This window comes from Scaptodrosophila lebanonensis, unplaced genomic scaffold (genome assembly GCF_003285725.1).
Source record: "Scaptodrosophila lebanonensis strain 11010-0011.00,11010-0021.00 unplaced genomic scaffold, SlebRS2 tig00001410-arrow-pilon, whole genome shotgun sequence".
Taxonomy (NCBI): Eukaryota; Metazoa; Arthropoda; class Insecta; order Diptera; family Drosophilidae; genus Scaptodrosophila; species Scaptodrosophila lebanonensis.
Window position 1 is genome coordinate 3,827,279 of NW_022060738.1, and position 25,378 is coordinate 3,852,656.

At 37.1% G+C, this 25,378-nt stretch overlaps 6 protein-coding genes across 7 annotated transcripts in view; 4 read left to right on the top strand and 2 right to left on the bottom strand.

Moving 5' to 3' along the window:
• LOC115630757 overlaps positions 1-25,378 on the bottom strand; it is a 65,161-nt gene that overhangs the window by 37,128 nt on the left and 2,655 nt on the right. The window lies entirely within an intron of this gene.
• Positions 15,251-15,821, top strand: LOC115630468. The gene is made up of 3 exons (XM_030527038.1): positions 15,251-15,429; positions 15,488-15,617; positions 15,672-15,821. The coding sequence occupies exons 1-3, from the start codon at positions 15,333-15,335 to the stop codon at positions 15,781-15,783; spliced, it is 339 nt and encodes a 112-aa protein (XP_030382898.1). The 5' UTR covers positions 15,251-15,332; the 3' UTR covers positions 15,784-15,821.
• On the top strand, positions 16,730-18,059 carry LOC115630472 (venom toxin OcyC11). 2 transcript variants are annotated; one of them, XM_030527044.1, is made up of 3 exons: positions 16,730-16,878; positions 16,931-17,062; positions 17,922-18,059. In XM_030527044.1, the coding sequence occupies exons 1-3, from the start codon at positions 16,853-16,855 to the stop codon at positions 18,022-18,024; spliced, it is 261 nt and encodes an 86-aa protein (XP_030382904.1). In that variant the 5' UTR covers positions 16,730-16,852; the 3' UTR covers positions 18,025-18,059. The 2 variants fall into 2 exon arrangements, with proteins under 2 accessions (XP_030382904.1, XP_030382903.1); XM_030527043.1 differs by having other exon boundaries at positions 16,939-17,062.
• LOC115630470 lies at positions 18,068-19,006 on the top strand. Its single transcript, XM_030527041.1, has 3 exons — positions 18,068-18,196; positions 18,254-18,386; positions 18,447-19,006. Exons 1-3 carry the CDS (start codon positions 18,097-18,099, stop codon positions 18,547-18,549), a joined length of 336 nt encoding a protein of 111 aa, XP_030382901.1. The 5' UTR covers positions 18,068-18,096; the 3' UTR covers positions 18,550-19,006.
• LOC115630471 lies at positions 18,978-20,875 on the top strand. Its single transcript, XM_030527042.1, has 3 exons — positions 18,978-19,107; positions 20,552-20,675; positions 20,735-20,875. The coding sequence occupies exons 1-3, from the start codon at positions 19,011-19,013 to the stop codon at positions 20,838-20,840; spliced, it is 327 nt and encodes a 108-aa protein (XP_030382902.1). The 5' UTR covers positions 18,978-19,010; the 3' UTR covers positions 20,841-20,875.
• Positions 19,165-19,787, bottom strand: LOC115630469. Its single transcript, XM_030527039.1, has 3 exons — positions 19,567-19,787; positions 19,387-19,504; positions 19,165-19,317 (listed from the first exon to the last, which is right to left on the bottom strand). The coding sequence occupies exons 1-3, from the start codon at positions 19,661-19,663 to the stop codon at positions 19,197-19,199; spliced, it is 336 nt and encodes a 111-aa protein (XP_030382899.1). The 5' UTR covers positions 19,664-19,787; the 3' UTR covers positions 19,165-19,196.

The window sequence follows — 25,378 nt, forward strand, 5'->3', positions numbered from 1 at the left end:
CAGCCTCAAGTACTCGCACTTACACATAAGCATACAGACATACAGTCAGAGAAGACAAGACAAGCCGTCTACGGCAGCGCTGCATGTGGCGTATGAGTGATGTGATGTGCCCTTACACTCGTATTCCCTTATACTCGTACTATACAGGGCCTGTCAGCCTTGCCGCACATTTGGCCATTATATAGGCATGATAAATGGCTGCATTCTTAAAAGAGAAAGCACAAACACAGCTGCCATTTAATTTTTTAATAAATTATTTAAATTGTATGTATTTCCATACAACCATTTGATTGGTCGGGTCGGTCTCTTCAGTGAAAGCAACTAACGCATGCCAAGTATACATCCGGTCAATGCACGTGCCCCTCCCATCGACAGGCACGCTGATAATTCCCATATTCGAGTACTATACACTCTGTCCTGCTCTGCACAATGGCATTATAGGCAGAAAGAAGTGAAATCGGGCCGCCGAGTTCCGCGTAATTGCCGTGCCTCCGCATCGTTGCCCCGACCATCCCAACCAGATCTCGAAAGTGAAACCAGCTCGCGGATGCGCGTGTCAATTTGTTAAATTGAAAGCAGGTCAATAATATACATACATATATATAGTATACTTATTTATATATAGCACGATGTAGCAACAATATGCGCAGTACTCTTTGCGACCTCTACTATATATAGTATACTATATATAAGCCAGTGTTGTCTTCGGTAGAATTTGTACCTTTTGTATGTTATTTCTGCAGCTCGTGCCTCGTGCCAATTATTTGCTTAAAAACTTCGCCAGAAAAAGTATGGACTTTGTCGCGACAACTGGCGAGCAAACATTTCACGTGATTTCTAAACTTTGACATTACAATTCGAACTACTCTTTAAGCTCTATTTTTTCAGACCCTGTTATGTATAATTTGCACCAAATTGACATTTAAAAGCAAAAAAAAAATTAAAAGTTGTTCAGAATGTGTCGATAATAATACTACTTCAATCAAATTGATTGTATTTCAATAAACTTTTCTTTTACAAGAAAACTCATGGGTATTTCCTATATTCGGGGCTTACTAAACCAAGCTTTACTCTTTATATAGAACAATCTTGGCATAACTCTGAGTTGAAAACACCAATGAAAATAACATCTAGGGAAGAGGAATTCTAACAAATAACCAACTATGAAATAAGATGTACTCTTTTCGTTCCTAAGGCAGCCACTTTAGATTATGGTGGGACATTGTAAAAGAAACATGTAAATACTGATTTCAACAATAAACAAATTGGAATAATAGTCAAATATAGTATAGAATTAAAAGATGAATTTAAAATTTATTTCTATTTTACAGATAAAATGAGAAGTAAGTAACAAACAAACATGGCATCTTTTTGTATACCTTTTTCATAAATAAGGTAAACACTTATTTAAAAGTTTTCTATGTCTCTTACAAAAAGTATGGCAGACCGCAGAAAAACTAGCTGCAGTAAGTACCCAGACAATAAAATACAAAAAACAAACAGAGCTTTTAAGTTTTGCGACTTATCGAACAGCCCTCCCACAGATCCCCGCCGCACACTATTTATAAATGCGTGCGTTTGTAGTCAGCTCACGACTATTATTCCAGGCTGGTAAGCGCATTTTTGGCGTATAGTCGTATAGTGTATGGACATTTTTCTTGCTCGATTTTCCCTCCCGTGTTTTACCAGCGTGTACCGAAATATAAACATTACTTATGCCCGACACGTTGACGCTTCGCACATTTGTCGCTGCAGCTTTTGCAGTTGTGTGTGCATGTGTGTGTTTGTGTGTGTGTATTGTGTGTGTGTGAGTATATCTATACATATGTACGAGCGTTTTATGTTATCGCTTAACTGTCTATATAACTGACGTACACGCAACGCAAACACATTGCTTTCGAGCACACTGCTCCCTGCATGCCCGAAAGTCAAAGTCGTTTGCGATAAAAACATGTTCATCACTCGCAGAAGTTCAAATTCAATTGCAGGAACTTGTATACCCTTTTGCTTCAATCATGCACACGTTCATATACATACGATGCTCAATATGAGATATGTTTCTCTTAGAGTGTAGATTACTTTTGAACTGATTCATGACTAATTTAGGAAGGTATTTACGTTCCAAAAGTGCTGGTAATTCTGCTGTAGTTGAATAAATATGTAGACCTTTTTAATAAATAATGGCAGAACTGCTGGTTTTCCTTCATTTAGCGAACTATGTATTCCCAAATCCTCCAATGATAGCAACTGTCACTGTACAAGAAAGTTAGTCTAACTATACTAACACCATAAAATTAATCATACATTCCAAATTTTTTTTTTTTTTTATATTTCCTTTGTACTCCACTTGGGAGCTTAGGGCTACTACAAGGACATTTTTTCCAATCTTAACACTCTCTATTTCTAGCCGTCTGTCTGGCTGTGTCCCATTTGGTGTTGTTGTGTCTGGGAGAATTCCTGAAGGGTGCATCCGCCGTCAGGTTGCCGTCTTTTTTTTTTTAGGTCTGAACACATTCCAAATTAAATATTCTTTATTTTAATTTAAATAGACAAGCTTTTAGCTATTTAAGAATAATTAACAGACACAATATGCAATATGGTGGGAAAAATATAATTCCTTATTGAAGTTAAAATTAGTATTTAATTACCCATGAAGCAGGCTTGTTTGGAGACAGCTATTCGAATCGGAAACTAGCTGAACAAATCTATTGGTCTTACCACCACTTTAAACATTTCTAGGAGGTATCAAACAAATTCATACTTATTAGTTGCAACAAAGTGACTCCAAATTTAATTACTGTTCTGTTTCTATTTATTTATAACAACTAGTAAGTATATACATTCTTCGTTGTATAGAGCATTAGTCTTTTTATCGTTTAGACGGTTCTTTTTTATCCTCTTTTAGCAATTTTCTGCTTGCAACGATATGGAAATGGAAAATTGAATGCCAAATTGAACTTTTGCCATACACACAGATACAGACGCAGGCAGACAGAAAGACAGACACACAAGTGCAGACACATGTGGATGCCTAAAAATTTGGCAGCAACGTTCGCTACATTTCCGCAAGGAAATTTGTATAATTGTGTCGATGACATTGAGCGCAGGAAACTGTTGCTCAATTTTCGAAAATGTCCTACATTTTTATAAACTGAGATTTGTGCGTCTGCTGGTAACAGGGTTCATCACTTTGCTCCTTCAGTCGACCATTATTTATTCAACTTTTAAGTGCTGCGTGGTGTGCGTAAAATGAAAAGCACAATGGACCTTTAAGTCTTTAAAAATGCACCTATATACACGCATACACACATGCGAGTATGTATGTACATATAGTAAGTTACTTTCCTGAATGCAGTATCATCAACATTTATTATGCATATGGCGTGTATGCCGGCGCATGTAAATTAAACATTATTGGCGCCCATAAATGTCGCGCGCTTAAAATTTATGTGCCTGCTGAAAAAAAAAAACAATGATGGCAAAGATGCTGGAGACGCAGAAAGGGAGAAGTGGGGGCCCGATTTGCTGAGATTTTGCTTTCTTGTCAATTTAATACATAAATAAAATAAATAATGTAAAACCTGCTGACTGCCTCCGAAGTGTTGGTGGGCGCCAACTAAATTTGATTTGCTGAAATGTTTTGTTGTTGTTGTTGCTTTAGCGCAGCACCTGCCAAGTAACAGCAAGCGCAAGCACAAATAATCCATCACGCATACGCAGCGTTGTACCGTGCAAACGTTTACGAAAAAGGGAGAATATGAAACCTTTTTTAGACAAAAACGGGGCAACTTTAATGCTTAGATCGTGAAGATTTATTTGCATTACGTTAAGGTTATTTTTTATCCAACCCTATGAATTATATTGAGCACGAGAAGACATGCAATCCATCTCAAAAATAGCTAAGCCCACATTAACACATTGCGGGTTAACGCATATGTCACAACCATCCTGGATACCTGGATAAATTTGAAAATGCTCCTCGGCTTCCTTTTGGATACGGCCGATAGATGTGCGAGGAGACTAGCCCCTAGAAAACGCTGTCTTGTCCTTGATAATGCCGGACAGCCGCAGAAGAGGGTGGGTACCTGTTTCGTCCTCCTCTACATCTCGACAGCTTCCACAGAAATCGTTATGATAAAGCCCTAGTCTGGCGGAACTTGCAAAGTTCTATAGAGCACTTCTTGTTGCGAATAGGCCACGTTACACATGTGATTTTGTGATAGGCTGATTCGTTGGCACACATTTGATTTTCTATAAATTCAAAGTGGTTCCGAACTGATAGTTTACAACTGGAAGGAGAGAGGCAGTGGTACCGTGTCTTTCCCTCAATGTCCCTATGGCCTATATATACTGGGCATACGAATTCTATTTACCTATGGACAATAGGAGTTCCGCGACTGACTTCCTTCTACTACAAATACTTGTACATTACCCTCCACTACAGTTTTCTATCATTTTTGCAACTTGTTAACCCAATTTTGGCAATCAAGGAAACGTCAGCTCCAATGGAAGTTATATCTCTATTCATATGCTGTCTGTAATTATTGGCTCTGCTTTAGCTCAACTTTGTACACATATGTATAGTCTACAGAGCAATAGGCTTATGTCTGTACTAAGGTGGTATATATATTTGTTGCCTTTTTATTATCATTTAATAAGTTTAATTAAATTGAATTTTGAACAACATTTTTATATAATAATACAAGCAGCCAGAGGCTTATCTCCACTTATTTTAAAAAGGTTTTTCAGTAATCACATTTGGATCGTTATTATTATAAATGGATAACAAGGAAGAACTATAAAAGCAATTTCCATTTGCCACTCTTTTTGCTCTCGAACCATAAAGTATGTTAAAACTGTAAGCCATCAAAACTCATAAATACACGATAGCAGTGGAAGCATTTATTTTCAATTCCCCCCACCACCACGCCCACATGCTTGAGAAACAGAAGAGCGAGTTGAACATTTTTAAAACGGATCAATAATTCGCACCAAGCAGTTAAGAAGGCCGTGGTGGTTGCGGTGGTGGTGCCGATGGCGATGGCGATGGCAACAGAGCCAAAGATGTCGGCATCGTCATCATCGCCATTTCTTATGCCTTCGCAGCTGCTGCCACAGCCTACATACTTACATATGTATGTATGTATGTCTGTCAGTTTGTCTGTATAGGCGTCCTTGTAAGGACGTTGTTGCTGCCGTTGCTGTTCCTCCGCTCTTGCCCTAGCCGTGTGTAAATTGCGCACACTTGCACAAATCGTCCCTCATGTACATACGGGTCTGTCTTGGTACATTTCTCTGTCTCTTCGGCTACCTGTTTGCGATGCTGTGTAACTTTTTCATACAGATTTCTTCCCTGGCAGTTATAAAACATGCGCCAATTGGATTTTACAGTGGTTTTAAGATACATATGTAGGTCTGCGTATCCCAAACAACAAGCAAATTGCATGCCAAAGGCTAACCAGTTCTCATGACTTATTCTGCTTGGAATCAGACAGCTCTTGTGAGCATTACAAAAATGGCCTTGACCCGCTGCCAATTGCACCTCAGTTCAAATGGTAAACAGCTGCCTAATGCCTGTCAATTGATCCAAATACAATTCTCTAAAATCAAACATCAAAGCCCGCAATATTAACTTTACCAAGTGCCAGGCACAGCGAATGGCTGCGATTTTACCTTGAAATGCGAACAAAAACCAAAATCATGAAAATGAACACGAATCTCAGCAAACGGTGCCGCACAAATTGTTTTCAAAAGCAACCGAAATCGAGAACTAAAAAAATATGCCGTAAATTGTTTACAAATTGAAAACTAATTTCATTTAAATTACAAAGTCCAAATAAGCTCCAGGCCCATACATATCTACGAGTATATATATTCATTTATAGGGGGAAAGCCAGCTAATTACCTGCGAATTTCATGAAAGAAGAACATAAATGCGTTAGCAAAACATTGGAAAAATAAAACAATTTCGGAGCAAATTAGAATACACATACTATTAACTTTTTCAAAGGAGAAAATGAAATTTCAAGAAATATAGTATTTGCGACAGGGCCTAGCTTCTTTGTTAAAACAAAACAAAATCGTATTTCAAGACAAAACAAATAATTCACAAATTCCACAAATAAATCATTCAAGCCAAGGTAACAAACAAAACTTTATGTACGCACTAGTATGTATGACAATATTTGAATTAACAATACTTTTCCAGATATTAGCAACATAAAACAAAAGTGCAGATAATAATTTATTTGTTTAATTTAGGATTAGAAATGCATCTTTGGGATGGCAACGAGCCTTAAATGAAAATAAATTTTGGGCACGGTGACAGCCTAGTAAGCCAAATAATTTCTTGCGAAAATTATTATAAATAGGCTTACTGAAGAAAGTAGACATGATTTTTAATGGCACTTTTTGATCAGCCAAAACCTATATAATTTAATGGCCACATTGTTCTGAGATGCCAGACCTATATTTCACACAATTTGATGAAATTATTGAACATTATTGAACTCGAGCACTTTTTTGGATTTGGATCAATAAGCTTAAATTCAACTTTTATTAATAATTTATTTGTTTAATAAATTCGTTTCATTACCGATCCAGAATAGGTATACTCACATAGCTCAATCATAAACTAAGCCAATATTTAAACACAGTGAACGTGTCAATTCGCTTCCATGTACCTTAAAATATTTTTATATATGTACATCATTTGGTTGTTGCCCATTTGATCGATCCCTGTAAGCAGTGTACAGCATAAATTCAAAAGAAATTTAGTTCCGTGACAAACGATTATCTTATGTGAATCAAAAGCCCGCAATATTAACTTTACCAAGTGCCAGGCACAGCGAATGGCTGCGATTTTACCTTGAAATGCGAACAAAAACCAAACTAAAAAATATACTTATAATGCCACAAATTTATCTAACTTGTTAATTTATAACGTTCCCTAAAATATGTAAAGGGTTTTATTTTTGGTTTAGATCACACTTCTTAGGCACCAAGAATCGTGTCAAAATCCAAAGCTTAGTCTTATGTCTTATATAAATGATGAGAACATGTTTTTATTTTTTTTTAAATTTGGGAATCTTTCACATGAATTCAATTGTTTTTGAATTACTTAATGAATTCTTAGCTCTCCCAAATATCCATTGCACATTACATAAATATCCTATAACTCTAATTGCTTCACTATAAATCCATTTTCGACTGTTAATGCAAAAATACTAGTCGGTCCATGATGATAACCGACCGAACCCAACTCTTGTAATAAATAATTTACCATTACATATACATACATACAAGTATGTATATATACTCGTGCATACTCGTATACATAGTTTAGTTACATAAAACAAACCACGCTGGAAATTCGCAAACCGCAAGGTTGCTAAAATTGGCTCGGCTTTGATTAATTAACTTAAAACAGCTATTGACATAGGCACACAAACACACGTACAAACCCACACACATACACATATTCGTTTTCACACACACACACAATCTAACTCACAATGGTATACACACAGATCGGCAGGCATTGACACAAATTGAATTAAATTGTGTATGCAGGCCCATTATTTTTAGCTGGAATTTTGTTTGCCAATGTTTATTATTGTCTTAGTTGTTGTTGCTAATGCTGTTGCTATTACTGATGTTGTTATTGTTATTTTCTTAACTAAAACGTTGGCGGTTTCTGCCCATTGGCCAGTGGGTAAATTTTCATAAAAGCGGGCCCGTAATTAAAGCGACACAGACTGAGACGCTGACGCCGCCGCTGACGTCGCTATCGTAATTGTTTTTGTGTACGCGCACCCTAAAAATAAACTTAAATGAAAATGTTGTACACCCATACATACATACATACATAAATACATAGAGGCCAGTACATACGAGGTATGAGTAGAAGGAAAGGAGCATTTAGCTGATGACGATGACGTTGTTGGGGCACACAAATAAAATGGACTAAAAGCAACGACCGACAACCGAAAAAGCAAACGAAACGAGCCATAAAAATTGAATGTGATTTTGCCGCTTTATTTTTGTTTGAATGATTGGATGGTTGACTGATTGGGTGGTTCCTTTGATTGGCAAAATGCAAAGCTTCAAGTCCAATGGCAAACTAACTTTGTCGTATCGCATTACTTGCCTAAACAACTCTGGCTGTTGGCGTCCTCTTGGCCATCATAATCCTTCTCTATTACTCTCGCACCCCACTGTCATATTGCCAATCATTTGCAGCAGTTAGCCAAATGGAAAACTGAAGCCCATTAACTGCGCTTGAGTAGGCAGCCGCAAAAGGATTTTTTCTCCATTTTCCTTTTATTTCAATTTCTGTCTTTGCTTTGCGGTACATTTGCGTTTGGGTGCTCGCTTATATTGGAGCCAGCGGAATTTTTAATTGCAAAAGAAATTTATTCAAAACAAATCACTTCCGTCGCTCGCTCGTAATGTTGACCCAAAAGAAACAGAAGAAAAAAAAATACGTGACTCAGAAAGTCCATTTAGGGCCAAGTTCGAGCATTTGTATTCACATTGTGGCTGAGTGTTGTAAGGAGCCACAAAACACGGTGTCCTTGTCAATAGCCTTGCAAAGGCTACATCGCAAATTAGAGATGAGTGTGTGACAAGATAGTAACTATTGGAACTATTAGAAAGCTCTGTTTTTACACGGTTTTTTTTATACGCTTTTGATATAACATTAAAAATTGCATATATGTATATTTCTTTAGAGATAAGGAACCAATCATCTATTTGTTACACGGTTGTTTCTGGAACCAATCTGCCGTGTAAAAACAGAATTAGGTGTATTAATAACTAATAATGATATTTTATATGTTTGATATATAAGAACTTATGTACATATTTAAGATTTACATAATGACATAAGGCTGGATATGAAAAGCTTGAATAATGTTTTACCCTTTAAATGCAGGGTAATCTAATTATAAATATCTATGTATGTATGTGTATGTATATGTATATTTTTTTTATGTGAGTTTCGTGTCACGCGTCAACCAATAGCGTACACACTCCTCAGGGACGGTGGCGAAGAAAGTGTCAGACGAAGACAACATGGGACATGCTTGAATAACTTGGCCTGAGATTGGTCCTTCTGCTCAGCATGCGTTTGAGTGCTTGCTTTGCATTTAATTACGCTTAAAAATTAATTAATTTCTTTTTTGTTGCCCTCCTCTTCGTTACTGTGTTGTATGTGAGAAGGCTTGAGTAATAATCAAGTTCACATTGCGCCGGCCCCGGGTGACTTATCAAGCGAGCGGCTCGGCAACAAAGAGCTTCGGTGGCAACGCCGTAATGTATGCTACACTTGGCATGCTTCTTTTATCTGCTTAGCAGTATCCTTGTACTTGCCGTGCGGGCAGATAAGTATACATAATTTAAAAAGCGCGGTTGCGTGGCGGTTACTGTTATAAACAAGCAACAACTACTGTAATAGCTGCAATGCTGAACTTTAAATGCCAAGGATAATAAGCTTGGTCCTTCACGCGCTGTCTAGCCCACAAACCCACACATTTGATCGAAAATGTGAATGGGTTTTTATATATGTGTGTGGTTCCTCAGTCTTTATAATTACAAATTTTTGCGATCGCTTGTGCTGCACATTAAAGCGGACATAAAACAGAGCTAAACAAAAACCTGAGCAAGTTTATACATTTTTCAATGTAAAAATAAAAACAACAATATTTTTAATACCGTGGTATTGGTGCTGTTATACAACAACAACAGCAACGACAACAGCGAGCAACCGCAAGCTGAACAACAAGAGCGAATCGCGGCAACAAAAACAACAATTAAGTCCATGTGCGCATTTCAAGGTCAGCTGCAGTTACATGATTTACAGTGTCTATTGGCTCTGTCATAATTGTTGTTGTAGCTGTTGAGTGGACTTGAAAGCAACGGAAGATGCGCACAAACAAACGCAATGATTGGCCGGCGGATGGACGAATGAACACAGCACTGTGAACAACATGTGCTACAAATATGGACAAAGCAAGCATAAAATACGAGAATACACATCTGTATACTCAGAAATACAGAATGAACGGATTGGCTTGCTTGGACCCAATATTTGTCTTAATTTAAGCACGAATTAATAACAAATTCAACTCAAGTTTCAAGACAGTTTTCCGCATTACATAGCAATACTTACATATATTTGCGCTACTGTAAAACGCTATGTTAAGTTACAGAGCGGGGCTTAACAGAGGGCCAACGGTGCGCTTGTACTCTCCTCTCTTCCTCTCCAACTGCTCATTTACTGTAGAAATGTAATTACATTTCTCAAGAGAAGTTATGAAATAAAATCGCTTGTTTTAATCCTGGATAAAATTGCTTAACATAGCATTTGAAACCAATTGCGCGTGGGAGAAACATGTATATTATTTATAGCAAATCCAAATACAATGTAATTATAACATCAACATCTTTTGTATTTTAATTCAAAATTTGTTACCCTTTATTAAAAGGTTAAAGCGGTTTTCTAGGTTATGGCGAGTGCATGTAAGACTCCACTAAGTTTATATATCAGTATGTATGATAAAGCCGGCCTCTACGTCAAACTTTCGTCATAATTTATTTCGAATAATCCTGCAGCAGCGAGTTCGAGCTTCTTCTTCACTTCGATTCAGCTATGCGTGCTGATTTAAAAGCATACAACACAGCAGTGGAAGTCCGGAAGCCATAAAATGTCTAGTCTTGGACTAGTTTGTGTGCAAATTGTTTGCAATTGTTTGACTCAAGATTAATTGCAAAATTGCTCTATAGCTAATATTTTCACATGGTCTTTAAGTATATTTGATTTTTTTTTTTGTTTTTGCGAAATTGCACATTAAACAGATGGTCGTTGGCCTTTCAAAGACAAGCAGGGAACAGAGAACAGGGGGCAGCTGCCAGACGTTGCTAAAATTAAAAGCATTAAAATATAAAATGCGAAATCAGTTCCCAAAATAAAGGGGGATAAGATTTTAAGGGTGGCAGCGGTGGCGGCAAAAACACAAATAGCAATAAAAATAATGTAATTCGTTTGTATCTCATTCACTTTGATATTGACTTTAATTTCATTGAAATTATAATGAGGTGTGTTTTAAGCAAGTCCATAAAAAAGGGACACGACACAAGCGCCAGACATATGTATGCATGCACACGCACAAATACTCACAGGAGCAAGCGTCTAACGCATATATACACATGTACATATGTGGCATAAGCCTATACATATACTTTAAAAAAACGAGCAATCTGTAATTTGTGCGTACGGAACACGCACAGAATTGGCTTGGGCCAACTTTTATTGTGCCTACACTCAGAAATGAAATGCCCCAAACTTTATAAAGACGCCCTTAAAATACAGCACTACAAACAAAATGGATGAACTGTGCTTTTGCATTATTCTGTTTCTGTTCCCAGATGTATTAACAAATCTTTTATAAATTCGAGGGCAACCATTTTTGGTTTATTATAAATTTGTTTTTTTTATACCCTGTACCCGTAGGGTAAAAAGGGTATATTAGGTTTGTGCAAAGTATGTAACATGAAGAAGGAAGCATCTCCGACCCCATAAAGTATATATATTCTGAATCAGCATGACGAGAGAAATCGATCTAGACATGTCCGTCCGTCCGTCCGTCTGTCCGTCCGTCTGGATGAACGCAAGGATCTCAGAAACTATAAAAGCTAGAATAACCAAAGTACGAGTTTTTTTTTTTTTTAATTTCCCCCCCTTCCCCCGCTACAAAATTTCGTCAATAGCGTCCACATTTCAAATGCTACCTAAACCAAACTTTGCACACATAATTTATATATAATTGTCTACTGTTGTTTTATCCAATTCGGTAAATTCTAAGAAAAGTTATTAGCAAAACAAATTCTCTCCAGTACAACCCCCCCAAACTGCTGCAACAAGTTCGCTCTTCTTCTTCCTCTTTTTGGGCGCATGTAACTCAGTGACGGAAGTTTACCTGGGTACAGGGTATTACACTGTCGGGCTTGCTCGACTGTAGCGTTCTCTCTTGTTCTAAATGTAACTGAAAATTTGTCATGGGTTTTTGGTTAAATTTTTCCCCCGCTTTTGTTACATACTAGAATCTTTCCGTTCACTCACAAACTGTAAAAATATATAATTAAGTACTCTTTATTATTTATTTACTATAGATACACATCAATTTATGACCCGATTTTTGTGAATAACTGAAATGAACTGAAATGAATTGAAATGAAAATGAACTAAAAATTTGGAATCAAAAATAAAACTATTCTACATTTAAGAAAAACGTTTTCTATAAAGTTGAGTGGAGCGGTGCTTTCTGAACTTAATAGACATTTCTGTATAACTCAGGGCGTTTTTCATTTTTTATAATGCTAAAAATGTGTTTGGTGAGTGTGGCATTTACAATTTCGTTGTGAAGGTTACGTTTGCTCTTTTGTTTGCAAATGCTAGCAGCTCTTGAATGGGCGGATCAGAAATCTTTCCCAGTCCATGTACCCAGTAGGCCTTTAGTTGCCAAGAAAATACCCTTTTTAACCGACTTCGAAAATGGAGGAGGTTAGCAATTCGTGTGAATTTTTTTTGTTTTGTTAAATTTTTTTTTGTTTATTTGAACTTCTGCAGAACTTCCATGTGGTTTTATATATTTTATTAAATATATCAATATATATCAGGTTCCGGTTCCGAGAAATTTACAGAATTTATACACCCTGCACCCAAAAGGTAAAAGAGTATACTATTTACAAGTAAGTGGGAATGTACCGTCGGTACATGCTCCTGTCTATCTGAATGAACGCAATAATCTCTAATGATATAAGAGCTAAAATAGTCTAACTTGGTTAGCTTTGTGTTTTTTATGTTTCCTGATGCACCCCCACTTACCCGCTAGTAGTGATTTCTATAGAACTGCCATCTGATATATGATGTGATCTGACATAGTTGGGCTTAACACAATATCCGTTGAATGGTTTGTCTCTTACAGAAAAACTTGTAGAAGCTTGCTGGAGTGTATAATATAAAGTGAGGAAGTTATTTAATGCTTTTAACTTAGTGCTTTAAGCTCAAAATAAAGTCCTACTGAGTAGTTCAATTCACGCATGAACCTGGGTGTTCATTTCTGACCCTTAATTTAGGCCTGTGGCTGTGTCAGTTTCACAAAACACCTGCCTTTGTCTCCACACTTTTGTCTGCATGTATTCTATGTATATTATATGCCCAACTGTCTTGGCCAATTTGTTATTTGTGCTCCGTTTACGTGTTGATTGCTTATATGTATGTATATAGCACGCCTCTACATACGTTCACACTTATGTACATACGAGTACAACACAGCAGCCCAAAACTATCGATCGTTTTGGAACAGCAACAAAAAAAACTTGCAGAAGAAAAACCTCAACTCAGAATTTACTGCGCTTTGTTTATGCTAAACTAAATGGCATGCCTTTGTGAGTGTGTACATACATATGTATGTACATTTATTTACATATAAACATGTGAGGTTGTGTGTGTGCCAGGAATGTATCAGTAGTGTGGCGAAATTCTTAGCTTGGATTTTAGCTTGTTGCTCATTTTTGCGCACCTTTTTGGCCTTTTCACCTGAACTATTTCCCTTGTTTATTTTCTTTGCAAATTTTTGCTTAATAGCTTCTGTCAGCATATATGTATACATACTTGTATATGTGAGGCTCGTGTTTGTGTGCGTGAACATATGAACCCATGTGTTAAATTAATTAAAACGGCAACTCAAAATGCCAGTCGAGCTAATCCAAAAAAAATAAGATTGAAACAATATTTTATTAATTTGATTTTTTAATTAAGCTAATTGAACCCATATAAGAGGTGTGCCACGCCTCTTTCTGTGCGCTACATATAGTACATTAGGCTTTAAGTTTCCTTCCCATAGTTTTCACTCAACTCAAAGCATTTTACCTGCCGAACAATACACAGTCCATAAGACTTATTAAGTCTACAAACAGGCCAGGGAAATAAGCCAGGTATATGCTATATAGTAAGTGGATCCTGCAGTATGAATGAAAGTAGTATGTCAACGGATTGATATTTTTAAAAGTACACTTAAATTTAAATTGAATCTGAAATTCGAATTTTCTAGCCTTATAAACAAGCAACATGATTTGCTGATATAATGATCATTCTCAATATTTATATATGTATTTCAAAAATAATTAGGATGTTATTTTTGAATATTAACAACTCTTTTCAGGCTTAACTTAATAAGAATGTTTTTTAAGTAAAAAGAAGGTTGTCTTACAAACACAACCAAGATATTTACTTTAATTCGCTAAAAACTTGAAATGCTTGAAAAAAATTTAATATTTTTCGAAACTCGTACTAACTGAAAGTAATATTATTTATGACTTTTATTATCCGACGTGAATTCTTTCTGAGCCGAAGTACTCCTCCCGAACCTAAAACTCTTGTCACTTGTCTAATCATTTCAATTAATGGTCTAATAAGTTCAAAGTAGTTTCAGAATTGTTGCTTTGACTTCAGAATGTACCTCCCATTACTTTGCCGATAACTTATTTGTAAAAAGTTGTGCGAGGCTATATACGATGTTGATGGAACTGCAACACTGGACAGACAGTCTTAATTAGATGTGCCACAAAGCGTCCGCTAATTTGTGTACGTATGGATTCAAGCAACATATACATACTTGTACATGTATTTATGTAAGTGCAGACACACTTACAAGAGTGTATGTAAGGTAGGCAAATAATTGCAAGTTGCTCAACAGCCGGCCAGTAAATGGGGCCAAACAACCATTGTCGTCTGTCTGAATGGCAACAGCATGAATGGCAGCAATCAAGTGCAGACAAGCGCCGGAACAAACAAACAAACAAACAAATATTTACACACGCCGTCGAACTGGGCAAGATTGGGTGGAAATGGTTGGGCTTTTGCCTAATCGAATTATTCAGGGCCAGTGCCACATTAACAACAGCAACAGTGGCAGTTACAACAACAATGTATGCATACAGATATGTGCAGCTTTAAATAACTTGATTAGCATATTCGATAACTTCATCAACATATGTATACACACTCGCCCACACATACATACATACATATATACGAGTTCGTATGCTGCAGATTTTAATTAAAACTGTGCATACAAAATTGACAGCTGCCGGTGCAGAGAATTGCGAATACAATCTGGAGCTGAGGAGCGAGCCATTCAAGCATTAATTGCCAATTCAGCAAGCTGTTAAATATATGACAGCATTTAAATGCTTACTTTCAAAATGATTTAAGTCAAAATTCTCGCTGACACACAACAAGACACTAGTGGAAAACATACTTCGAAAATATGCTGCAATCGATGTTGTTGTTGGCGGCGCTGCTTCTTGTAAATATCTTTATCGGCATCAAGGCCGATATTAGCTATGAAATGTTCAAGGACAAGGGTAAACCATATACTGAGCTCTTACATGAGCTTTACATAAAATGTTCATGCCTTCTCAGAATACCCCAATCACTGTGTTGTGCTCGAGGACCGGGGCAAGGCGATCATACAGAGCGGCCAGGAGCGGCGTTATCCGGGAAAGTGTGCACATATTGTGTGTGGCTTAGACGGTTGGGGTTTGGTCTACACGTAAGTGCTCTCAATAAAGGTGAAAGCAATATATTTTTTCTCATCCGTACTCAGATGTGAACGTACTACGCCGCCGGATAACTGTGAGTTTGGTGATTACATAAACTTTATGGCTGATTTCCCCGAGTGCTGCGAACGTGTCGTGGTTTGCAATGATGCGTATTAGTTTATTTTAGTTGTTTTATTAAACCAATCAATTGAAAACAGCGCCTTGTATTTAATTAATTTCTATAGATATTCGCTCCATCTGCTCCAAAGAATGGACCAATACCAACGGCAATAATTTATTTAAAAACAGAAGATTTCTGCCTGGCTGCGGACTAGTACTCGTAAATTGAATACCTTCTATAAACAAATAACAACTTAACGTGTTAACCATTTCAACAATACTTCAACTGCTGTGGAATGCAATTTTCTAAAGCAATAGTTTCCCCAATCTCAAAATTTAGCACTGGTTCCACATGAGTTTATTCTGCAGTCATAGTCGGGGAATAAAGCCGTTGCTCGGCGCATCGACAGCTACGCTATTCTAAATTAACTGTTGTGTACCTTTAATTTGCTTATCACATAACCTCAAATTATTGTTTGCTATATGTACACACATATGTATGTATCAACATTTCGGTGTAAATATAACGTAATTTGACAGCCACTGCAACACAGCGCTCTCTGGCTCTCAATAACATAATGTAATTTGACAGCGCTCTCTTGCTCTTATAGCAGCGGCTGATCTGCAAATGCAACTGCAGTGTTAGGGTCTTGCGTTTGCCGAAGTTAGTGTTGAAATCTCTATCGATGCGCACGGTCTAGACTGTAGAGCTTTCTATCAACTTACTCCACATACGATAAAACCAATAATGCTTTTGTTGTTGTTGTTCGCGAAGTAAGCCATAGCCTTTTTTAGTTTGCAATGAAATAAACGTTCTTTGTTTCATTTGGGTGGACAAAGGCTTGGCTATACAACCAAAATAGCTGCCAAAAAAGCATTGGTAATTCAGCAGCCGTAATGCCGAGATTTGTTCAGCAGTTTCCGCCGTTGACCAATTGTTCCATTGCAGCAGTTTAGTCGATCTTTTAAAATACAACTTTTGAAATATTGTCACTTCTTGACAAATTCAAAATTAACGTAAAAGAAAAAAACAAATAATTCTCTCGCAAAAGAAAAAAATGTATTTCCGCCTTCTGTCAATCATTATTATTGCAGCAAGCCTTTTAGTCATCGGCCAGGCCGCCGAATGGTGGGGAGATTATCGGGACAAGAGTAAGTATTGAATATATTTAGGTATGCCCGTTACATAAAAACAGTTGCCTAGCAAGATAGAATTTCCCGGTAAGTGCGTTATAACGCCCTCAATAATACTAAACAGTGGCGTGAGAATAAAGGATCCTAACCATGATTGCCGTCAAATTGTATGTGGACTGAATGGTCTGGCCCTCGTTCAAGGGTAAGTTAATGGGACATGCGATCAACTCTCAGAGCTAAAGAATCATTAATAGAATGTAGTTAGTTTATGGAAATTGTTAACAAGTTTTAATATTTAGATTAGTACACGTGTCGATGCCATTATTCACTATATTAGATTTCGTTCATTTTTTTCTAGTAAGAATTATATATAAATATAGTTAACATTGATATGTTAACAAATTAAATGCCAATTTGAAACGTTTATTTCAAATACAAATCTGTTTTTAGCAATGTAGTTCTATAAACGCAATTAGTAATTGTTTCAATATCCTATTTAATAACTTTCACTGGAAGGCGTAACCTCATTAGATCACCCATTAAATCATATATTTACTTAAGATCAGCAAAGATCCCTATGTGTGTCAGTTTCAATCACCAATGCCCTTAGAGCTGTAATTGTTTTATCTTTTAAGGTGAAGAGCTCTGGTTTAAATTCACCGGTAATATATCGGCTTCAAGCATGTTAGATTACTAGTCGTATATCATATAGCTGTCATAAAAACCATATGATTTAAAAAGATTTGAATAAAACACTTTACCTTTCCTGGTAACGAAGGGCAAACAAAATTCTATAAATGTATTATACTATATTAAGTTTCCAAAGAAAGAAGCATCTTACCCTTGTCACTTTATTTTTGTTCTTTAAAAATAATTAAAGCTTCTAAGTACCATACAATGAATTCGTTCTTGATTTTCTGCATTCATTCTGGCCAATATATCTATTCAACAATGACTGCTATGACAGCTCTATCATAGAAAACGAAAGACAATTGGGCATACATATAAACGGAAGCTTTGGTCATTTCTATTATGGTTTTAATAATAACTATTCGATTCAGCTGCGGCGTCCACACACTTTCCCCTCCCTGTTACTTTGGGGATTATGTAAACTTGGATCTGGACTATCCGATGTGCTGCGAACGGATGGTGTTGTGCGACTAAAAGCCTTGTTTATCTAGGAAACTATGTAGGCGAAGCTGATACATTCAATGTGATAAGAGATTAAAATTAAACATGCTGCGACTGACAAGGAACACAATATTTTGCCTGATCATGCTTGACTGGCTGAATTACACATTGGCCGCCATGTCCATGAATAACTACGGAGATAATGGTAAGTTAATAGCTGAAAGTTCTGGTCGGATGCATTAATACCGTCCGCTGATCTCAGCCTATCCTGATCGGTGTGTCTTGGACATAGCCGACCAGGTCGTTTTACTGCAGGTGGGTGAGATGTACAAGTTTGAATCGCTGCCCTGCACTTCCATCTATTGTCTAGGCGATGGCTGGGGCATGCTACAAACGTATGTAAGCCATACTACTTATGATCAATGGGAATTGGAGCCATATTTCTTTAATTGCAGCTGCGATCACGTGAAGCCAAAAAGTGGTTGTCGCTTCACCGAATATGTTGACTTAAGAGCCCCATTCCCAGAATGCTGTAAGCGACGCGTTTTTTGCGATTAAGTTGAGAGTGTGAAGTCATACCTTTAGTTAGATTGCTTAATAAAATTCTCGGTGTCAAAATAATACATAAACAACACACAATACGCTGCCCCCTTCCCTTGAAATAAAGCATTGCTTAGAGTGTAACTACCGATGGAGTTTGGAGTGTGAAGTCATACTTATAATGGGATTGCTTAACAAAATGCTCGGCGTCTAACTACAAGTATTACTTAGACACACACAATAAGCTGCCTCCCTGCCCTTGAAATAAAATGTTGCTTAGAGTGTTTATCAGTGGATCTGAAAGCCGACGTAACAAGTTCTCCCGAATCCACTCAATTGACCCACGAGCGACGTCGATAAGAGCAGCAGCTGGGCACCTCGCTGTGCCATATACTACATATATATAAGAAGCTCCAGCTATATAAATGCTAAAAGTGTCATCAGTCAGTCAATAAACATTTTGTGTTCTAATCAACAAGATGCGACAGTTTGTGTTGTCGAGCTTATTGCTGATATTGGTTGTATTCTGGGGCGTAAGCGAGGCAGCAATATTGCGTGGAGTTTTTAAAGATCCAGGTGAGTGATTGACAATATAGACATAATATGGATGTTTTTAAATAAAACAACCCTTGATAAGATCTATAAAATGAAACGTTTTATTGTTTTTAAATTTCGCTATCGCCATCCGGGCAGTGCATCACGTTAATGCAGCACTTGGGATAATCAGCATCTGGATATTTCAAGGCCCCCAACTTGCAAGGTGGGCCGATGCCCTTCAAACCACAACTGCATAAACAAAGATTAGATATTTGAAAGTATATATATATAGAAATATTCTTTCTATATCACACTTACGTTGCAAATTGCGCCATGCTGTTCGCGCCACAGGAGATTTGTTGACAGCCCGGTGCGGTGGCCGTTTCCCCAACACTCAAGATTGTATGCTCATCGATGTAACACTTGCCCGGATGAGCTGAATAGAATATGTGCAACCTTTATGCGAAACTTATCCTCGTATTCCTAGCAACTACACACCTTCATTTTTGAAGACACCGATCGAAACAGCTGCACTTGTGAGATCAAGAGGCAGCAAAGTAGCCAAGAAGCCAACCAAAAATAAACACGCTTTCATCTTCACAATGCGGAGGAAAAAACAAAACTGAGCTAGCAGCTGCAGAGAAGCTTAGCTTTTATACTCAATCGGCAGCTAATCAGATTCCACTGAACTTGTGAACTAAGCCGTTAATATTATTTGTAAGCTTAGCCTCGAACGCCCCTTTATTTTGTGTATATATTATACATAAGTTTTTAAAATTTTTAAGTATGCTGCATTAGTTTAACTTTTACAAATATCTTACATTTTCATCACATTGTTTTTGAACCCGTAGAAAAGTTATCATATCTTTACTTGTGTTCTATAAAAGCTCATATATTAGTAGTTGTAGTTGATATGCAATTCTAAAGGCAGATATTTTTAGTCTTTGCAGCAAATTTTAATTTTAATTCGGGCACTGTTCTCTGCAAAACAATAGCTGGTTGTTTTCCCAAAAGTTATTAAAAGTGTAAAGTTTAGTAGTGCAGTGAAATAGATTTTCGAAATTGCGAATTGAAAAATAACTGGCTTACGACTTAATAAATGACTTCCCTTTGCTCACTTCTTTGTAGTGTCAACAAGTATATAATATAATAAAGCAACTGTTAACTCTTTTAAAAATTAAAATTTAACGATAAATTTCCCATATTCAGGTTCATCGGACTAAGACTAAGCGGTTCATGTACTTTTTAACTTTCTATTCACAGTTGTTTTCAACTTTCCCTCACGTACATGTTTACCATTAATCTCATGGTTATATTTAGTTTTTATTAGGTTTACCACTTAGTGCCGCGCTATCAAGCAATATGACTCTTTGGAAGTCATCATCTAGTAACCAAACGTACTTAAATAAATACGCGTTTATCGAGATATTGAAATTCATTCAAACTACAAGTATAATTTCCTTCAACTCAAATGACTTTGCAGCCCATCCCGGCAAATGTGTGATAACGCCCAGTCTGATCTTGAGCGAAGGTCAAGCAGCTAAACATCCGACAATGGACTGTGCCAGAGCTATATGTGGCAAGGATGGACATGCGCAGATACACACGTGCGTATAATTTTCAAATATGAATGATTGGGCTCGAGCTGTCTGTTTTTCTCTTGCAGCTGCGGCACCCAGGGCGTAATGCCGGGATGTGAGTTGGGCGCCCGCAAGTATCCAAGTGCCGACTATCCCCAGTGCTGTGAACGGCATGTAATATGCAAGCCATAAATATGAGCAATTCATAAAGTATAATGAACAACAAATTGTGCGTTCTATTTATTGACTTAGGCAAAAAAAAAAGAAGAAAGGTACACATAAAGCCGACGATGGAGTGAAGCTGGCATTTTCATGAGCCTCGCTAAGGCCTATAATTTTGTTTTTATTAACTGCATGCGCTGTTCCACTAAGAACTTATGAACTGTGAACAAGGGCGGAGAAGCTTGCTGTATTTTTTTTACGAGCCTTTGCGACACTAGGCCAGCGTTGTTTTATTTTTATGGCATACTTTCGGGCGCATTGCAGCGAATTTATTGCGTTTTATTTCAGCTATACCGCGAGTGTTATTGTTGAGTTAGCCCCAACTTTGGCAATTGCTCGCATGTGCGCAAGTATATGTTCGATGTTGCTAAGAACCAAATAAATAAACCAAACATACTTATTAATGTTGAGGCAATTAAATCTTAATGTGACGTTAATAACGCAACTACAACTTGGGCATTAAGTTAGAAAACAATTACAATTTGTACTCTCATCTTTCTACGACCTAAAATAAGGAAACTAATAAATCACATTCAGCAGATCAAGTGCTAATCTGAAAACGCTTAATTCGAATTTATATGTACAGGTGAGTAGGTAAGCAACATTTATTGGCAATACAATATATTTACGAAGTTATCACGAACGCACTCACGCACAGCTCTAGTGGTATGTAAATACCCTACTTAAATGATTTATGCGCTAAGCATTCAACTAAAAGGCTTACAATCGCTGCCACTGCATTGTTTGGGCTTTGCGCCTATTTGGCTTTTGGCAATTCGCTTTCGAGGCTGCTAACCACATTCATATAACATTAGAGCAAACACATACATCCACGTACGGCATGGCATCCCATCCTGCTTTGCTGCAGGGCAAACGCCCTGTGTGCTATCTAGCTCTTGCATAATAGATGTAAACCTCGGGCATACAATTGTATCCTGCCTCAAAAGCTAGCTCGCTCATTGGCTTCATGGCGACGATGACCAATGCTGCCTCGCCTGGCATCGTCCCGAGCCATCACATGTCCTTATGATACGTCAGACATCAGTAATTTACCTTTTCAACAGAAGAATGCCAATTATCTGTGTATGTGTGTGTGTGTTTTGACACTCTCTCGATCCAGTTGACGCTGCTATGACAGTTTTGACCCCTAAACTCGTCACGCGTCTATTGACTTGTTACTCAACAAGTTGATCTGCCGCGGCTTGCCACACATCGATGTAGTCTCACACACGCTGTTGCAAGGTAAATTAGGCCGCAGGCTCAAATTGATTAGACAATCAACGCACTTTAACTAATTAAGCCTGCACACGTATACACTCAGGAGTCTAGTTTAATAAAACCAACAAACCATATACGTATGTATAAATCAAAGGGAATACTTCAGTTATCTATTGTGTGGACTGAACCAGCTCTCCTATTATTAGATCGGCATCAACAAAAACATGATATACTCGTAAAAAACATTTGTGCTGTCTTTACAGCACTTTATTATTATTTATAAAGTTCACCAACACTCAATAAAAGTGGTCTGCACAAGAAAATGGAAACAAAATAACAAAAATTCCAAATTTGCATTCTGATTATGTTGCAGGCCAGTGGACTCTCCTTCATTATAGCAGGCTAATTGCTGCTCTCATGCAGTTTACTAAACTAACGGTGAATTCTCTCTCGAATATTATTACAAGCCGGTGAGCTGCAAGAGAGCTGCCTGCGAACAGCGAGTGTTAGTCTTAAGCAATGAAATAACAGTGCAAGCCTTATGTTTTCCTTTTTCTCTTTCTTCCATTCCACAATTATACCATTAGTGAATAAAATTGAAAGCTAATAGCTAAAACAATGAATGGAAATTAGCTACGCAGCTTGGGTAATATACCTAGTTTGGAAAAAAAATACAAATAGAGCTAACATATTTTCTGAAAAATGTGTTGGCCACTTAACCTAAATTAAGATTAATTTTAACGTGTCACTGACATAAATCTGAGTCTTAAGTCAGACTTAAGTGTACGACGGCTTAAACTAGATGTGTGGAATGACTGTGCAAGCCTAGTGTTTTATTTTTTCCCTTTCTTCCCTTCCACAATTATACCATTAGTGAATAAAATTGAAAGGTAAGAGCTAAAACAATGAATGACAATTAGTGGAAATTAGTATGGAAAAAGTACAAATAGAGCTAACATATTTTCTGAAAAATGTGCTGTCAACTTAACCTAAATTAAGATTAATTTTAAAGTGTCACTGACATAAATCTGAGTCTTAAGTCAGACTTAAGTGTACGACGGCTTAAACTAGATGTGTGGAATGACAGTGCAAGCCTAGAGTTTTATTTTTTCCCTTTCTTCCCTTCCACAATTATACCATTAGTGAATAAAATTGAAAGGTAAAAGCTAAAACAATGAATGACAATTAGTGGAAATTAGTATGGAAAAAGTACAAATAGAGCTAACATATTTTCTGAAAAATGTGCTGTCAACTTAACCTAAATTAAGATTAATTTTAAAGTGTCACTGACATAAATCTGAGTCTTAAGTCAGACTTAAGTATACGATGGCTTAAACTAGATGTTTGGAATGACAGTGCAAGCCTAGTGTTTTATTTTTTCCCTTTCTTCCCTTCCACAATTATACCATTAGTGAATAAAATTGAAAGGAAAAAGCTAAAACAATGAATGACAATTAGTGGAAATTAGTATGGAAAAAGTACAAATAGAGCTAACATATTTTCTGAAAAATGTGCTGTCAACTTAACCTAAATTAAGATTAATTTTAACGTGTCACTGACATAAATCTGAGTTAAACGGATCGACGAACTAAAATGTTTTTGTCAGTTTTATTGATGTTAATTAGTTAGATTAGATTACTTTATATTTGTACAATTATACATACGCACACATATCGATTTTTTCGGCAAAGCCAGTGCTCGGTCTAAATTTTTTCTTTGTTCAAGGTACAAGGTATAACAAAGAAGAGTGTCAGGCAGGCAACGACCTAAAAATAACCCATACGTGCAAGTTTAGGCAACAAAATAAAACTTTTTGCATGGCTGCGTGTACGTTTTGTTTGTTTTGCCTGACACTTGACCGTGTGCCAGTGGCCGTGGGGCGGGGTGAGGGGCGACGCTTCAGGTTGCAGCAGAACAAACGGCTACAAAGTTTCAGCAAACACACAAAAACCAAAGCTGGGCGGTCAATGGGCCAGCCATTTTGATTTTTTTCCTTTCTTCTTCTTCCTGGCTTGTTTTTGTTTGAGTAGCTGGCAAGAGAAAATGGCAGCCGCAGCATAAAATGTGAATATGTAATACAATTTGTGTCTGTGAGAATGTGCGTGTGTGTGTGTATTTGTGGCGCATGAAAAACTGGTGTATAACATTTATAAATTGGAAGGCAACTACTCGCTGACCTCTCGTGCCTGTTTTCACATACTATATAGATTAGTGTATGTGTGTGTGTGTGTCCTCGAAAGATGAGTGCGTGAGCATTTTCATGCTATCACGTGACTGACAATCACGAAGTCAATTACTTCAAATATTCAACCAATAGCAATATTTTAAAATATTATACATTAGGAGACTAGGAAATAAGCAATTATCGCTAGAAAGGCAAAAGCCATACACATGGCATGAAACAGGCAAACTTTATTTACTTCCTTTCTTATAGTTAAAAGCAAATTCAAAAAAATAACTTAAAGAAATAGAGTTTAAGTCCTACATCTGCCCCGAAGGTACTAATAATGCTAAAATAATATCAAGTTTTCTTCAAAAAGGAGAAAACTGGCACCAATTGGCACTTAAAAGCTCGTATCCACAATAGTCACAACGAATCCAATGTAATGCCATTCATTAGTTCCAAACAGAGTAGATCACCCCTGATTGTCATATAAAACACGATTGCATTCAGATAAATAATTACCAGACAAACTTCAAATTCGAAACGAAGCACAGTTTCTTCAAATTAAACCAATTCGACCTCTTAATCACGTCTTACACACAGCTCTAATGTGTATTGTGAGTGTGGTTGTGTTTGTGTTTGCGAAAAGGTGAAGGTAATTTTGGTCAGGCAGCAAATACATAAAGTGAAATAAAAGTTTTTGCAACGATGGCACAAAAACTCGTTGTTTTTGGCTCGCAATTTTCTGTTGCCGCATTTGCCTTTTTTCGGATTTACATGCATTAAAAATGTGAAAGTAACAGCAACAACAAAAAACGTAGCAACATCGGCTTAAAATATGCAACAGACACACCGGGAGATACACACGCACATTCACTGAATTCGCATATGTAGAACGTGTATGCTATGTGTGTGAAATAAAATCCTTAGCAAATACTTTACTTATTCATTATATTTCACGCGTTGTCTGCGCGCTTCGGGCCCGAAAGCAGCAACAAAAAGTATTAAAAGAGACGGCCTACCGCAATTCACACATGCACACACGCACACACACATACATATATAGAAATATATATATACAGTGCACAAATGCACACAGACCTATCAGGTGCAAACGAAATGAAAA